Source organism: Schistocerca serialis, chromosome 1 (assembly GCF_023864345.2).
Source record: "Schistocerca serialis cubense isolate TAMUIC-IGC-003099 chromosome 1, iqSchSeri2.2, whole genome shotgun sequence".
Taxonomy (NCBI): Eukaryota; Metazoa; Arthropoda; class Insecta; order Orthoptera; family Acrididae; genus Schistocerca; species Schistocerca serialis.
In genome coordinates this window covers 870,746,139-870,763,251 of record NC_064638.1, presented here as the reverse complement: position 1 = coordinate 870,763,251, position 17,113 = coordinate 870,746,139, and the positions used below count along the sequence as shown (strand labels likewise).

Below are 17,113 nucleotides of genomic sequence, written 5' to 3'. Positions count from 1 at the left end.
ACGAAACACATAGGTGTAATTATAGAAGGTCAAAAGAGACAGGTTCGCCTTAAGAAGTGTGCAAGCCAGGATTACAGCTTATGACCACTGTTGTTTAAATTGGGCGTCGAAGAAGAAACCAACGAAGTCAGGAAGCGTTTCATAACGCAATTACAAGTCCCGGGGAATAGTTAAAAACGCTAAGGTTTTCAGATGACATAGCATACCCGCCCTGGCCACGTGTAAGGAAGACTTGGTAAAACACCTGTTGAAAGGAATGGATAGCATACTTTATGCGTCATGTCGCTTAAGGATAGACGGAACAAAGGCGAAAGTGATGAAGACTAGGAGAAAGGAGCATAATAAGTTGCTTAACCTCGGAACTGATAATGTCTCAGTTGTGGAAGTATCCTCCAGTCTACGAATCGAGATTACACAGAAGAGCAGAATCAACGAAGGTATAAGCAGTCAGATGGTGCAGAGGAGGAGAGCTTTCTTGTGTTAAAGAGCACTAATGATATCATATAGGAAGTTTCTGCAAGTGTACGTTCTGAGCACAGCGTCGTGTGGAAGCTGATCCTGGTAGTCAGGAGAATGAGGAACTGGAAGCATTTGAAGTGTGATGCTGTCAAAGAGCCTTATAAACTTTAGTGGATAGACAACCTGCTAAAAGGAAAGTGTGAGGATAGAAATAGATGGAGAGCAATTACCAGAAGAAGAGACAGGTTAGTGAGACATCCAAGAAGATTAACCTGCACTGGGAGGAGCAGTGCAAGAGATAAATACCGCAAGTAAACCGAGACTAGAAGAGATTATAGAGCTTGAGGGTATTTTTGTTCTGTCGTTACAACTACAAAAATGCGTGATTTGTTTCGCCAGGCGCGTTTCCCTTTATTGAGGTAAAGCATTATCAGTGGTCTGTAATTAAGTTATTTATATTTTGATTTGCCTTTAGATCGAAAAACAGTTCGTTGTGTGGCCATTGTGTCTGCAGTTGCTTTACAACTCTTGAGTGTATTTTTGTTGCAAATCAAAATGTAAATAATTTAATTACAGACCACTGGTAATGTTTTACCGCAATCAAGCGAAACGCGTCCGGTGAAAAAAGTCACTCATTTTACGACAGAACAAAAATACCCTCAAGAATTGCAAAACAACTACGGTCGCTATGGCCACACAAATGAAGAATTTAGATTATAGAGTGTTGCAGATGTGACGTAGTGACGAAGAGGTCAACCCAAGGTAGGAAACACAGCATACCAGCCTAAACACTGATAACTTAAAAAACCAATAAACTAACTACTATTTACACAAAGAGTGAGCATGACTATCTTTGCCCGTTTTACTTTGTCGCAGGTTATGAGTCCCAGTTCCAGAAGCATGGTTGGCACATAGCACAAAGCCTCGGCCTGCCGTATGACACTGGTAAGTCTAATATAAAAACCTGACAGATAGCAGCGCTTTCATCTTACTGTGTAATATGATGTTTCCAAGCTATACACAGCATATATAAATTTAAGTATCAGCTTATGTGCACAACTCTTACGCAATGAGACAGAAAGCAATCGCGCAATGTCTGTAGTTTGCAAGAAACGACAGAGCTTCACATCCTGTCAATGTTATTAAAGGTGAAGCACCGACATTGCTCCCTCAGGACCGAAAGGATGGCTACCATGGCTTTGTCGAAGAGCCGTTCGGCCATTCAATTTGGAAGTTTGTGGTAAGTTCCTATGGGACCAACTGCTGAGGTCATCGATCCCTAGGCTTACACACTACTCAGTCTAACTTAAACTAATTTACGCCAAGCGCAACACACACACCCATGCCCGAGGGAGGACTCAAACCTCCGACGGGGGGAGCTGCGCGGACCGTGGCAAGGCGCCCTAGACCGTGCGACTACCCCGCGCGGCTCGGTCATTCACCTCAGGGTGTTAGAGACGTCGCGGTATACCGAATGTGCACGGCTGGGCAGCATTTCAAGCCTGCTCCTACTGAACTCTGCTAATTGGTTACGGAATGTTCTGACCGATATCATGCAACCATTTCCTGTGACATTTTTATTTCTTGTGCTGTGATTAACTAACATCATTATTTTCACTGGAGCGCGTTTATCGACGCATTTAGTATTGTGTTAAAAGAGAGAAATCTTTGAATCCTGCAGTTTTTCGCAGTATTATGCTTGAATGTATTACGTATTTTTACACATAATTCTCAGTAGCAAGAAATAAATGCTACTTAAGTCGTTATCTTGTAGGCTCGATCTAATCTGAAATTGTTTTCATTATGTCTCTTCTGGGAGGAGACAGCTGATACGACGTAAGAAATTTTTTTTTGTATGTGTAGACAAGGACGCTAAATAAGGTAGCCAGAATATCCAGAAATGTTAAAGATGTAATGAAACATCAGTGTACAGTGGAGTTAAGCTTTATTGTGTAACGGATGTTTCTGATACTAAATAGTTATCGAGTTACGGTGTTTTATTACTGCATGTTTCATACGTTCCTTACAAGTGGAGTTCCCCACATCGAACGGCTATAATCGAAAAAAAAATTATTTTAAAATATGAAGTTCTGTCCGTTCCAAGTTCTGTATTTACAAGTTTGAAGGATAACGAATGGATTTTAGATGCACGAGTTGCCGAAAAAAATCCTTGTTAAAGGAGTTATGTGCAGCAGATTCCCAAAACTCATATGTTAGATATTGTGAAACGAAAAGCTAAACGTTTGCTTAAGACAATACCTGTTACCGCATGGAGAAGTTAGAAAGCCATGTTTTGCAAAAACAGTAGTTGCTTTCTGTCGTACGTTCTTCCCTTATTCGTCTTCGAAGTACAAATGTGGAGTTTCAGTGAAATGATTAAAACACAGCGGAATGAAACAATTTGTACACCTGATACTCGAACGTTCGACATAATTTTCGGTATATCGGCAGGGCAGTAGTACAGTAACAAAAGCCAGTGTGATGACATTATCCAAATCCGTACCTCGATCGGTTCCATCTAACCAGACACAACTAAATGTAAAAGACGTAACGAGGAATGTACTGAACACGGTGCTAACTAGACTGACATTTCTGGAATATGATGATGTATCCATAATTGTGTCAATTATTGTTATTGTTGTTATTATTAATATGTGCAGTTAATGTACTTCATCTATGGTAATGTAAACTTACTAAAATTAGTAAGTTATCATTATAGTACATGAAGTACGTTAACTGTAAATTCTACTACTACATGAATACATGATATTTCAGAAATGTTAGTCTAGTTGACGCTGTGTACATTATATTCCTCGTTACGTCTTCATTATGCGAATAATGAATCCTCACAGAAATGTGTGGCACCAGAATTAAACGAATCTGGAGAAGAAGTTGAATGGATTGGAGAAAAGCAGATACATATTAAAAATACCTACAATCCTCCGCTTGCGAACAAAGTTTTATAGAGTATTTCCATTGGTTTTAAGGTAACGACAGAATTGGAAACCCCCCTCTCAAATATTCCCTACTGAGGATCATTATGCCCCCCTCGCAGCTTCATAACGGATCAAATGGTGGTGGGAGGGTGGGGGAGACGGGGAAGCTTTTCAGCCACTCACTAAAACGTAAGTACCACAATTATGATGTAGATGACAATGATTACAGGAATTACTTAATAGTGATGGCTGGTGGTAAGATCGAAATTGAGAAAACAACTCGGTCTGCGTACACTGGACGGATTTTCCATGAAAGTTTTTCGTTAATTTCTTGTCTCAGCTCACCTCTCACAGGTCCTGCCTGCGCAAATGAACACATGCTTCCATCACAGATATATGTATGTCGTAGTCGCAAGGTTGCGCTGAGAATTACTGGTTCGTATCTAGGTGAAGAAAAAGAACTTATTCATCAATATTTGGCCGGTAAAGTGAAGTGAGTTGGTAGCGTACAGTTCCTGACTATCAATCTTCGCGTCAATATCCTCAATTAAATCCAAAAGCTGTCTTCAGTGTCCCATGGGATGAGGGAAGGGGAGTTGCATGGGGGTATTAAAGTCTATGGCTCCCTTCTTCTCGGATTTTTATTTATATAAATTTTATGACATACGACTACTGCAATACTGTAAGTTTTTAATGCAGCGTTCTCACATATTCACGGATCATATAGCTACGTTATCGGCTAATTATTAATTGCAATGAATAATAATAAACATTTGATAGTGATTCTATTCCTCCTTGCGTTTGCAGATGTCAGTGTACTAATAACTGAAAGTAGATAAAACCTCGTTACGTGGATACTACATACAAACGTATGGCATTAAAGGCACAACCCTAAATTAGTCAGGGGAGGAGAAATCACCTGGACATCAATAAGATGGAGAACGAAAAGATGCTACCAGTAGTCAAAGATTTGACATTCCAAAGAACGTACAGCTGTAAATACCTGAGAAGATTTTCAGTGAATGAAAAGCTCGAAAGCCGAAATTAAGGCGTGAGCAGCGACGAATGGGTTGAACGATTTTAAAGAGAACAGGAAAGCAAGCACTTTCCGATATTCCGCAATTTTATTTATCCATAATCAGGTGTTCGGCTTCTGACTCCAATCCCGAGCCGGGGTTGCGTTGTTGTCAGGAGGTCGAGTGCAGAGCGGGGGTGAGTTATCCTGTAGAGGACCGGGCCGCCAATGAAACGTCATTCAGTTGACAATCATTTATTGGCGAGAGTTTTACAATCTGTCTTCTTCCCAGCACTATCGAGCAGCGACCGTACTGAGTCCGCGCTGCTTGAAAGCGCGGACAGCACGCCAGTGTCCGGCGAGGAACTTGCTGAGCACAGGTGCTGACGATGCCTAAGGTGTTTGCCGCAGCCCCGTTGCAGGAGGATGCAGCAGCCGTGGGTCTCAGCAGCCTGGCGTCGCCGTGGCCGCTCGTCAGAGTGCAAGCGCTCTCCAACATTGAAGCTGCGCTTTGGCTCTCAGCTTCAAAAATCTGCACATCCCTGATGTCGGTTGTCGAGAAGGCGTGGAGGCAGAAGGCCCAGCAGCAACAGGAAGGACAGCCCCAATGGCGGTCGAAGCACACAGCCACTAAGGTGGTACTTGTACTGTCGCAGTACCGCCGACACAGGCGCTCAGCCCCTAAGTCGAACGTCTTGCAGACGGACGGATCTGTTCTTCATCCACAGAAGATCGGCCCAGCCTCTATCGTCAGTCTGTCACATTGTAACCGGACGAAATGCGGTTTGCAAGTCAGAAGTCCTCTGCCCCGTCGGGCTGCTGTGGATTTGCAGCAGTGGACAAGTTGTTGGAAGCTTGTAGACACTTTTTGAATTCACCAGAGTATCCTGCATCTTAACAGAACTGGTCTTCCACCGACATTCGTAACGCAGGTGCAATGGCCCAACTCTGACAGTGAGCTTGAGGAGGGCACAGGTTTTGTATCAGGAGATGACGTGCTTCCCCTCAACCCCTCTCGCCCTCTTTACACTGGTAATCGATTGCGCCCTCGTTTTCTCAGCCTGTCAGTGCTCTTGGCTGATCTAGTGTTTAACTTCAGGGTTTCAGAGCGTTCCTTTATGAGAAGTTTGCCTCCTGAAAGGCGTTCTTGTAGCATCTCTAAGTAAAGTTACTATATTTAGCCTCATTAAAGTAGCACGTAGCCTGCTCGGCTAGCCGCGCGGTCTAACGCGCTGCTTCCCGGGCGGGAAGGCGCACCGGTCCCCGGCACGAATCCGTCCGGTGGATTAGTGTCGAGGTCTGCTGTGCCTGCTAGCCTGTGGATGGTTTTTGAGGCAGTTTTCCACCTACCTCGGTGAATGGGGGCTGGTTCCCCTTATTCCGCCTTAGACACACTGTGTCGGCGATTGCTGCACAAACACCGTTTCCACGTATGCATACACCATAACTATTCTACCATGCAAACATTTGGGGTTACACTCGTCTGGTAAGAGACGTTCCTTGGGGGGTCCACTGTGGGCCGAACCGCACAATAACCCTGAGTTCGGTGTGAGGCGGCGGTTGGGTAGGTGGACTGCTGCGGCCTGTTGTGGGGTTGTGGACCACTGAGGGCTACGGCGGGACGAAGCCTCTCCGCCGTTTCTAGGTCCCCGGTTTAATACATACATAGATACATACAGGAGCACGTTCTGTCTGTTCCGTACTGTTGTTGAAGTGCTGAATCGGTTGTTCTTGGCATCCCTCTCTCATAGTCTGATGAAATCAGTTCACAGCTTATTCGTACTTCGGGTCACCCGTGTTGACATTGAATTAGGATGTCGTTGTGTACTCGGTAGACGGCAGAAACGCCCCACTTAGCCACCTCGTTTGGTCCTTAACAAAATTTTATACCTGCACTTATTTACCATTCTACTCTGAAACCAAATGAGGGGATTTACAAAATTCTAGGGAAAGAAATTTTACATTTTCATTTGTAACACCCCCAGTACTGTCATTCTTCTCTGGTCATCGTTATTTGTGAGGGAGCTAGAAGTCATCACTACAAATAAAAGTACTGAATTGGTTCTTTCTGGCTTTCCCTCTCACGTTTCGTGTCAGGAACTCCATACCTCTAATGGATAAAGCTAAAGATATAATGTGTCATCCAGTTCCGAACTTCTAACACCTCTAGCTTACTTATGAATTACCTACTGATGAGTGCGTTAATATATCTGCCGACTTTTTTTCACATATCTACAAGAAGTCAAATAGAATTAGATGATTAATATTTGGTATTCAAAAATGCGTAAAACATGATTCTTTCCAGTCTGAGAACTCTTTTATAGATTGTCTCATAACCTACCCATGACTTCCCCTTTCAGTCTCACACTGTCTGAAATTTTCGTACATAACTTTGAACAAGTTTTCTTACATAAAAAACCCATGAAATGCAAAATTAAATACTGTCTCAGATATGGATAATGTGCTGTGCTAGTGTGCAGGTGCAACTCGACAATTAAAAACATTCTTTCAACATTAAATACCAATATTATTCAGTCATTGCACAATGAGCTATGAAGTTGTTCTATAAATTTCTCGGACTTTAATACAAACACCAACACAAAGAAACTCTTTTTTTGTATTTATAAAAAAACAGCGAAGTTATATTCGCTGCAGGCTAGCAGCACTCAGAAAATCATTAACATGTAGCTTTCCATTTCAAAGAGCATGGCCACATGTATCTGCTCCATTATATGAAAACTGCCTTCCGAAAATAATTGTGAACAATCAGACTCATTGTGCTCTGCAATGGCTATAGCTGTGAACCGACTGATAATGTTCAAAGAATCAAATTTAGTGAAATCATATTACTTCTGTTTGCTAGCCAACATAAACCAGTGGGTAATGACAAAAACTAGTGCTCTGTTCCAGGAGTTGTCAAACTTTCATATAGCCATACAAAAAAGGGTAAAATCTTGCAATTTTAGTCGTGCATATTCCAAGTAACATCGCCAAGGTAATATTCAAAATATTCAAATGTAATCATACCTTTGGGACAAATTGGGGTATGTATGGTCGACTGCAAGAACTGGCGAAAACTATATGTTGATCTGTCAGGCAGAGCTGTGATAATTTGGTTCTCATAATATGAGAGTAGCTGGATCCTAGGGAAAATAGATTCGACTTTTGTGAAAATACGTTTTACCAGAAAAGAGTCATGTGATGTATAGTGTGACTATCTAGATACCGTTAAGAGATGACACTAATACTCGAAGTCAATGAAAATGTGGCACAGAACGCGAGGTTACTTTTTTTCTTCTTTGTTAAATTCTTATTTTAATTTGTTTATGTTGTGCCTTTATTTGTAAAAACTTCGAATCTGTAAAATCTGTGTACGTCACACGCCATTTTATTCGCAGTTGAGACGTTTTGTTTTCACTCGATGCTGGCCTAAGAAACCGAAAACCGGTTTGTAAGCAAATAAATAACACTAACAGAACTTCAAGTAAGTGTTTACAATTTCATTATGCTTGTCACACTATACGAGGTACCGACGAAGATGTAATTTAATGTCCACAATAATATTTCTGTACAAGATAACTTCACATTGCTTATAATGTACAGTGACTGGAGAAATCAACGGCCAAGGCGCCCTGCCGGTAATGAATCCAACAACAAATGTTTGAGAAAAGCGAGGAAAAGCTATATGATTTGACTGGAGCTAGTAACAATCCAAAATCTGGATTAAAAGGAAAATATTTTCTTTATCTCACTTATTTTAGTAAGCAGCACTAACAAAAGTCATATTAAAGTGTACTTTACAGAGTAAGATGACGTTATGATTAAGGTAATGGACTCATAGTCGGAAAGAGTAAGTTCAAATCTTCAACCACCCTCCAAGATGCAGGATTTCGCGGCATCCCTAACTCACTTACTTGAATGGCGGAATGGTTCCTTTAAAACATTCTCAGCCAATAACCCGCTCCATCGTCATGTAATGCGACCACACGTTCCATCTTTAATTACTTAGAGATCGATAGGGCGTTAAACTCTGAATGAATGCCCAGTGGCGCAGCCGGTGTAAACCACGGGGAAACGCCTACGTGGCGTGCCACCACACTGCCGACGTCTCCCCTTTCGCAGTTGCTCAGTCTGCTTATTCCCTTGTTGAGTTCAACATGACTTTATAATGAAGTAAAAGGTGCACATTTCAGTCATTGTTTTTTCAAGCAATTCACAGCATGGAACAACACACTCTCCAAAATCGCTCTGTTTACAACAGTAACACGATGCCGTTTTCACTGTTTTATTGCTGATAACTGTTGTGTTGTAATCAACAAAATACTAAACACAAAATGTACTGTTTGCATTTCGTTACGATGGCGTTCTTGGCCTCCACCTTCAAGTCGAGAATAAGACAAAAACATCTCCTTACCAAAGAAATGTAGGTCTTAAGATACTCTCGCTCAGCACAGTCCAATGAGAGTCTCTTCTTGATATCCTTCTCAGCACCCTTTATATCTGACTGCCCTATAGCACACTCCCTTCTTCTATTTCTTCTCCTTCCTCCTATTTCCTACTTTAGCCCTTACTCATTTCATTCAGTTGTCACTAAACCTCGTCCAGACGGAAACTGCCTCCTGGGCATGTGCCCCGGCTTCTACAGGGTGTTACAGAAAGGTACGGCCAAAGATTCAGGAAACATTCCTCACGCACAAAGAAAGAAAATATGTTATGTGGACACGTATCCGGAAACGCTTACTTTCCATGTTAGAGCTCATTTTATTACGTCTCTTCAAATCACATTAATCATGGAATGGAAACACACAGCAACAGAACGTACCAGCGTGACTTCAAACACTTTGTTACAGGAAATGTTCAAAACGTCCTCCGTTAGCGAGGATACATGCATCCACCCTCCGTCGCATGGAATCCCTGATGCGCTGATGCAGCCCTGGAGAATGGCGCATTGTATCACAGCCGTCCGCAATAAGAGCACGGAGAGTCTCTACATTTGGTACCGGGGTTGCGTAGACAAGAGCTTACAAATGCCCCCATAAATGAAAGTCAAGAGGGTTGAGATCAGGAGAGCGTGGAGGCCATGGAATTGGTCCGCCTCTACCAATCCATCGGTTACCGAATCTGTTGTTGAGAAGCGTACGAACACTTCGACTGAAATGTGCAGGAGCTCTATCGTCCATGAACATGTTGTGTCTTACTTGTAAAGGCACATGTTCTAGCAGCACAGGTAGAGTATCCCGTATGAAATCATGATAACGTGCTCCATTGAGCATAGGTGGAAGAACATGGGGCCCAATCAAGATATCACCAACAATGCCTGCCCAAACGTTCACAGAAAACCTGTGTTGATGACGTGATTGCACAATTGCGTGCGGATTCTCGTCAGCCCACACATGTTGATTGTGAAAATTTACAATTTGATCACGTTGGAATGAAACCTCATCCGTAAAGAGAACATTTGCACTGAAATGAGGATTGACACAATGTTGGATGAACCATTCGCAGAAGTGTACCCGTGGAGGCCAATCAGCTGCTGATAGTGCCTGCACACGCTGTACATGGTACGGAAACAACTGGTTCTCCCGTAGCACTCTCCATACAGTGACGTAGTCAACGTTACCTTGTACAGCAGCAACTTCTCTGACGCTGACATTAGGGTTATCGTCAACTGCACGAAGAATTGCCTCGTCCATTGCAGGTGTCATCGTCGTTCTAGGTCTTCCCCATAGGCTGGGGCTGGAACGTTCCGTGCTCCCTAAGACGCCGATCAATTGCTTCGAATGTCTTCCTGTCGGGACACCTTCGTTCTGGAAATCTGTCTCGATACAAACGTACCGCGCCACGGCTATTGCCCCGTGCTACTCCATACATCAAATGGGCATCTGCCAATTCCGCATTTGTAAACATTGCACTGACTGGAAAACCACGTTCGTGATGAACACTAACCTGTTGATGCTACGTACTGATGTGCTTGATGCTAGTACTGTAGAGCTATGAGTCGCATGTCAACACAAGCACCGAAGTCAGCATTACCTTCCTTCAATTGGGCCAACTGGCGGTGAATCGAGGAAGTACAGTACATACTGAAAAAACTGAAAGAGCTCTAACATGGAAATTAAGCGTTTCCGGACACATGTCCACATAACATCTTTTCTTTATTTGTGTGTGAGGAATGTTTCCTGAAAGTTCGGCCGTACCTTTTTGTAACACCCTCTATAACAAAGATAAGGCATTGCCCTGAGTGGTTTCTTTTCTTAGTTAAAGGGGCCATACGTACTTTGTCACTGACTGGCTCCAATTGTTATGGGAGCCTGTTGTTGAAGGTATGCCGGAGCGTGACGCGTTCTTTGCTCAGAGATATAAGACAAGCCTCTCAAACACTTGATCTCTCTGCCAGCTGTTCATTTCATGCATGTGAGTGCTATCGCTATTCTCATAAGTGGATAGATACCAGTGATGTGACTATAATGATACTCGGTTCAATAGATTCTGACCTATATGAAGCCTGCGAATATCATTTTGTGGTCTGAATAGTACGTCCTTGCACAAAAATTATGTTTTCTAACAGAACTGATTTTGAAGTTCTCAAGTGTTCTGCCAGACGGGGGTTGTGGAAGCCACACAAAATTTCAACGATACACCTGCTCGCCATCTTCATTTGCGACTGTGCAGACCTGTAGTGGCTCGCCAGCTTATACATTCTTTTATAAGAAAAGCGGTGCCTACCTAAATGGGGAAGGGCTGTGACGTCCTCGCAGGGAAAGGTGACAACCAGAGCCCCTGCAACATAAACAAGCAGCGGACTGCGCATGGGCACCTCAGGAAACCTCAACCTCAAACCGCGGACTGTAGGGTAAGCGAGCGGGCAAGATGCTGGCCTCCGGCGTCGAGCCCTCATACAAGTAGATATGAACTTACTGAGCTGCAAGTTCCACCACAGCACCAGACGCATCGCCCGAGATCCTTTCAAGCCACAGACAGCACATTTGGACAGGGCTGAGAGCAGACAGTTTGAAGATAGTAGATCACGTTATATCAGGAATCGGATGTGTGCGAAGTAAAGGATCTCACGTGTACCACAGCTGCTTCTGGTGGACAGTAACGTCGTCGTAAAGCTCTCCTACCGCTCAATGTTTCTTCCTGACCGCACCAAAATAACATATACTGTATGTATTCAAAAATACTACACCAAATGGATTTCTTTGGAGAAATAAATACGCCCAGCGTCGCTTTGCAACGAAATAAGGTAACTATTTTTTTATTTTTATTTTTTAGTCGTCTGTCTTCTGACTGGTTTGATGCTGCCTGCCACGAATTCCTCTACCTGTGCCAACCTCTTCATCTCAGAGTAGCACTTGCAACCTGTGTCCTAAATTATATGCTGGACATATTCCAATTTCTGTCCTTGTCTACAGCTTTTGCCCTCTACAGGTCCCTGTAGTACCATGGAAGTCATTCCCTGACCTCTTGTCGAAGGTCCTATCATGCTGTCCCTTCTCCTTGTCAGTTTTTTTCCATACATTTCTTTTTTCTCCGATTCTGTGAGGAACCTCCTCATTCCTGACTTTATCAGTCCACCTAATTTTCTACTTTCTTTTCTAGCGTCACCTCTCGAATGCTTCTATTCTCTTCCTTTTCGGTTTTCCCACAGTCAATGATGTGCCCCATACGTACATTCCCAGAAATTTCTTCCCCAAATTAAGGCTTATGTTTGATACTAGTAGACTTCTCTGGCTCAGGAATGTCCTTTTTGCCGGTACTAGCCTGCTTTTTATGTCCTCCTTGCTCCGTCCGTCATTGGTTATTTTGCTGCATAGGTAGCAGAATTCCGTAACTTCATCTACTTCGTGACCATCAATTCTGATGTTAAGTTTCTCGCTGTTCTCATTTCTGCTACTTCTCATTACTTTCGTTTTCTTCGATTTACTCTGAATCCATGTTCTGTACTCATTAGACTGTTCATACCATTCATCAGATCATTTAATTCTTCTTCACTTTCACTCAGAACAGCAATGTCATCAGCGAATCGTATCATCCATATCCTTTCACCTTGAATTTTAGTCCCACTTCTGAACCTATCTTTTATTTCCATCATTGCTTCTGCGATGTATATATTGAATAGTAGGGGCCAAAGGTTACATCCTTTTTAATCCCAATACTATGTTCTTGGTCTTCCACTCTTATTGTACGCTCTTGCCTCTACTACATATTGTATATTAGCCGTATCTCCCTATAGCTTACCAGAATTTCGAACATCTTGCACCATTTTACACTGTTGAACGCTTTTGCCAGATTCACAAATCCTATGGAGGTGCTTTTATTTTTCTTTAGCCTTGCTTCCATTATCAATCACAATGTCAGAATTGCCTGTCTGGTGCCTTTACCTTTCCTAAAGCTAAACTGATCATCATGTAACACGTCCTCAATTTTCTTCCCCATTCTCCTGTATATTATTCTTGTAAGTAACTTTGATGCATGAGCTGTTGTAATTCTTGCACTTGTCAGCTCTTGCAGTTTCGGAATTGTGTGGATAACATTTTTCCAGTGATCAGATGCTACGTCGCCAGACCTATACATTCTACACACTGATGTGAATAGTCACTTTATTGCCAATGATTATAGAAATTCTGATGGAATGTTATCTTGTCCACCAAAGTAATCTTAAACTCTGATTCTAGTACTGGGTCCCCTAGCTCTTCAAAATCGATTCCTGTTTCTTCTTCTATGACATGAGACAAATATTCCCCTTCAACGTACTCTTTCCACATATCCGCTCTCTCCTCTGCAAATTAACTGTGGAATTCCCATTACACTCTCAATACTACCACCTGCGATGGGGCGGGGTCGGTCGTCTGTGTTGTTTTTAATGCTATCGTTCAGTCCACCTACCTCGAAAGGATTCTTCTCGATGTCCCTTCACTCTGTGGTAGCAGATACATGCTAGGCAGTGTAAAAAACCATCGATAAAACCACTACCTAATACCTACCACACAGAGGCCGCGTAACTAGTTGAAAGTCACTTCCTGAAAGTTCATGATTAAAAAATCGGGCGTTCGGGATATTCAGTTTACTTGCATTAAAGCATTTAAAATTAGATTAACTGTGTTTTTTATTTGTATTGAAACTCATGAAATAGCTATCAAGTCCTTATTTAATATGGTGAAACATTATCATTGAAAGTTCACTGTCTGTATAACAAATATTCACTCGAAAAGCAGGCAGAATTTTAGCAAGTCCGACCCGACTAATTTTTACGTTCTACCAACCACAGACCCACAACTATTTGCGAGTTAAACACTCGGTCGTTTCAGTGGTCTTCTTCGTAAGAAGTGCTCGCCAGAGTATTTAATAGAGAGCACGAAACACGCCACGAGGAATTGATACTACGACCAGAAAGTTGGCACGCTCCTATCTCTCAAACTATTTAACTTAGAAACACCAAATTTTCATTAAAATGTTCGTAACTCCAGCCGCTTCAGTCACGATATGTTCGAACCGAAATTAGCTCACTATTTCCTGATCTTACAGAATATTTTTAAGGAGCGATCTAACATCGTGTTACCCATAGGCTGGCTAGCAAGCTACTCTATCGAGGTACTCTCCTGTCTGACCACACCCCTATTTGCATGGGAACGGCTCAATTCTGATTGGTTGTTGATCTAAACGGCCAAACAGAACATTGCTTCCTGATCATTCTAGCGGAAAATCTTGCCTTATCCAATCACTAATTTGATAGTAATTAATGTCAGCAAAACTTCAATTTCTTGTATTATGTTTAATCAAAATAAACAAAGTGCGAAATATTCTTCAAATTGATAAACTTATTCCGCCTCTAACTGCCATTCTGGCTGCTTTTATACAAAAGCATGCTCACACAGACATACGTCACCTGAATCGTGGTTGCAACATAACTTTCCCACGGTTCGTTTGTACAAGGTTTTACGTAAAATGAAATATTAGATTTTATCGTATGTCCCACATACACTCTCTCAATCATTATCACGCACTCACACAACAAAATATAATAAAATAATAATTTTGACCGATTTTTGTATTATGTAATGCAAAGTGACTAAAGTTTTAAAAAGAAAATTCTAATTAATTAATTTTTATGGACTGACAACTTTGTAATGCTTCAAATGATAATGAAAGTCAATCTGTTAGTGTTCCTAACTTGGTTTTAAAAAACAAGCGTAGGTTTTAGGACTTTTGGGTAATACACTTTATCTCCAGAACTGTAACAAATAAAAATCTGAAATTTTGATAGCGTCATTCCATTAATAACAAAAGGCTGTGTACCAAAATCTGATAATAACTAATATGGATTATTTAGATTAGTAAAGGGTATGAATCTTCGTATCAACTGAATGTTACGCTATGCAATTCTCATGGCAGGTAGCGTTAGCTATGCTGTGAGCAAAGTGAAAAAAAAAAAAAAAAAAAAAAAAACAAAGCCATCCTGCAGCCACCGTACAAGATGGCTGTGTGCCTTACTGCAACGAATGTCATCCCGTAATAACTTGCTGTGTTACACGCACCCTATGAACCTAAAATTACTTTTAAGTGCATTTAAGGTTCATGTAACGGCAATGTTATTACTGAATTCTTTAACTGAACCTACAAATTTAACTATGGGATTTTTAATGAAAATTGTTCCTACTTACAAGTTCTTCAAATGAACGAAATAACAAAAATACATTAAAATTTTTCCGATGTTACATCAGATTTCAAAGGCTTGGACTTGATAGCGAGTAATAAAATTGATTTACATTAGCAAATATTCAAGTTTTCCTCGAAATTAAATTATACTTTAACCAATGGCTTGACAAATTTCTATATCGTTTTGCAACGAAATAAACCACTTAATGCTCTTTACAGTCGGTATTGTAGAGTTCATGAAACCTAATATACACCACTGGCCATTAAAATTGCTACACCACGTAGATGACTTGCTACAGATGCGAAATTTAACCGACAGGAAGAAGATACTGTGATATGCAAATGATTAGCTTTTCAGAGCATTCACACAAGGTTGGTGCATTTTATAGTGGGAGAATTCCTAAGCAAGTTCCCGCTGAAAGCAATACTTATTACTATGTAAGCAAGCCAAAAAAAAAAACAATTTTTTTTTCAAAAATTTATGTTTTCTTTAACTTTTCTTTTCAGAAAAAATATTTACCTTACAGTTGCTATAAAATATCTTATGACTTTACGTAAAACAAGCTATGATACACAGAGAATGCAAAATTACTGGAAATGTTGAAAATATTCACGCCAACTTATGTGGCTCTCAAATAAACATCAGATACATAATCTATTTACTTACTTCTATTAGGCACTTTTCTTATGCCCTTTACCACAAACATCTTCAAACATCATTTCTACCTGTTCTGAAAATGGCTTAGAAATCACATATTAAGGAGTCACATTACATTATTTTTTCAGTATATCTTTGTACATAGCTTTCACTCCACATTCATTGGTGTTAGTCTTTAGTAATCATTTACCTTCAAAAATATCTTTCTTTTACCAGTTCCCTTATTATCTGATGGCATTTACTCTCTTTGTACAATTTTATATACATTATTTACTACGATAGGTAAGAAGGAAAGAAAATAGCAAAAAAGTTCTGATTGATGAAGAGTTTGGTTGATAATACAAAACGAAAAAGAAATTATATTTTCAACAACTCAGGATGTCTGGTGTTCGTCATACACCTGACGACGCTAAGAATGTGCGTCCCCTTAGGTCTATTAACTACTTCTGTCCCCATCATCCTTTTGTATGTACTTTTTTAAATCAGTGATATTTCGCAATCCCAGAAGTTTGTGCAACTTAACATATTCTAGTTTATATGCATTGGCATGAGGCTTGGCCACAATTCTAAAGGACCCCACATACTCATCTGTGAACTTTTTTGTTTCTGCAGTAAGCTTTTTAGTTTTTTCCTTGGTTTCACCAGCACTAAATCACCTACTTGAAAACTTGTAGGACACGCTCTCACATCATGTCTTCTTTTTTTTCCAGAGCCCTTTTTCTAATACTTTCCCGTGCTATCCTCTTTTTCTGCTCCATGGCCATTTCAGAAATAGTGTGAAATTCAAAATATTCTAAGTAGTTGGCTCAAGCTCAGTGCTTCTAATGACAATACGTCCTACAGAGTCGATTTAGATTAGTTATTCTTTTGCACATATTTCCCTGGGTAAAATAGGCTGAAATCTTTATTTGTTTTATATTCCTTTTGTTTAAACATTCATCAAACCTCTCGGACATGAATTGTGGTCCATTATCTGAAAACATGGCTTTCGGTACCCCAATGTTAACAAAATAATCTTTCTCTAGTTTACTAATAGTTACTTTGGAGTTTGCCTTTTTAATAGGGTAAAACGTAACATACCTCGTAAATCCATCTACCAGTACAAAGACATATTCTCAACCCCACCTTGAAACAGGTAAAGGGCCAAACATGTCCACAGCTACAAGATCTAGCCTATTCTGAGGTTCTACAGAATATGTTTGTCCCTGTACGATTGTATTATTTGCTCGTACCTTCTGACATCTGCCCCAAGATTCCAGCCTTTTCTGTACCCTGCGCCACATTATATCGAAAATTACTACCTTATTCAGTTTCGCAGTACTTTTTGTGGCTTCATAATGCCCGTGCTTCCTACGCACATAATCTACCAGTAAGTCCACATGTTGT

At 40.9% G+C, this 17,113-nt stretch overlaps 1 protein-coding gene across 1 annotated transcript in view; it reads left to right on the top strand.

Moving 5' to 3' along the window:
* Positions 1–17,113, top strand: part of LOC126441928 (zinc metalloproteinase nas-4-like) — a 420,841-nt gene that overhangs the window by 83,069 nt on the left and 320,659 nt on the right. The window contains exon 9 of the mRNA XM_050090693.1: positions 1,336–1,404. Coding sequence (XP_049946650.1) covers positions 1,336–1,404 — 69 coding nt within the window. The remainder of the gene's footprint in view (positions 1–1,335; positions 1,405–17,113) is intronic.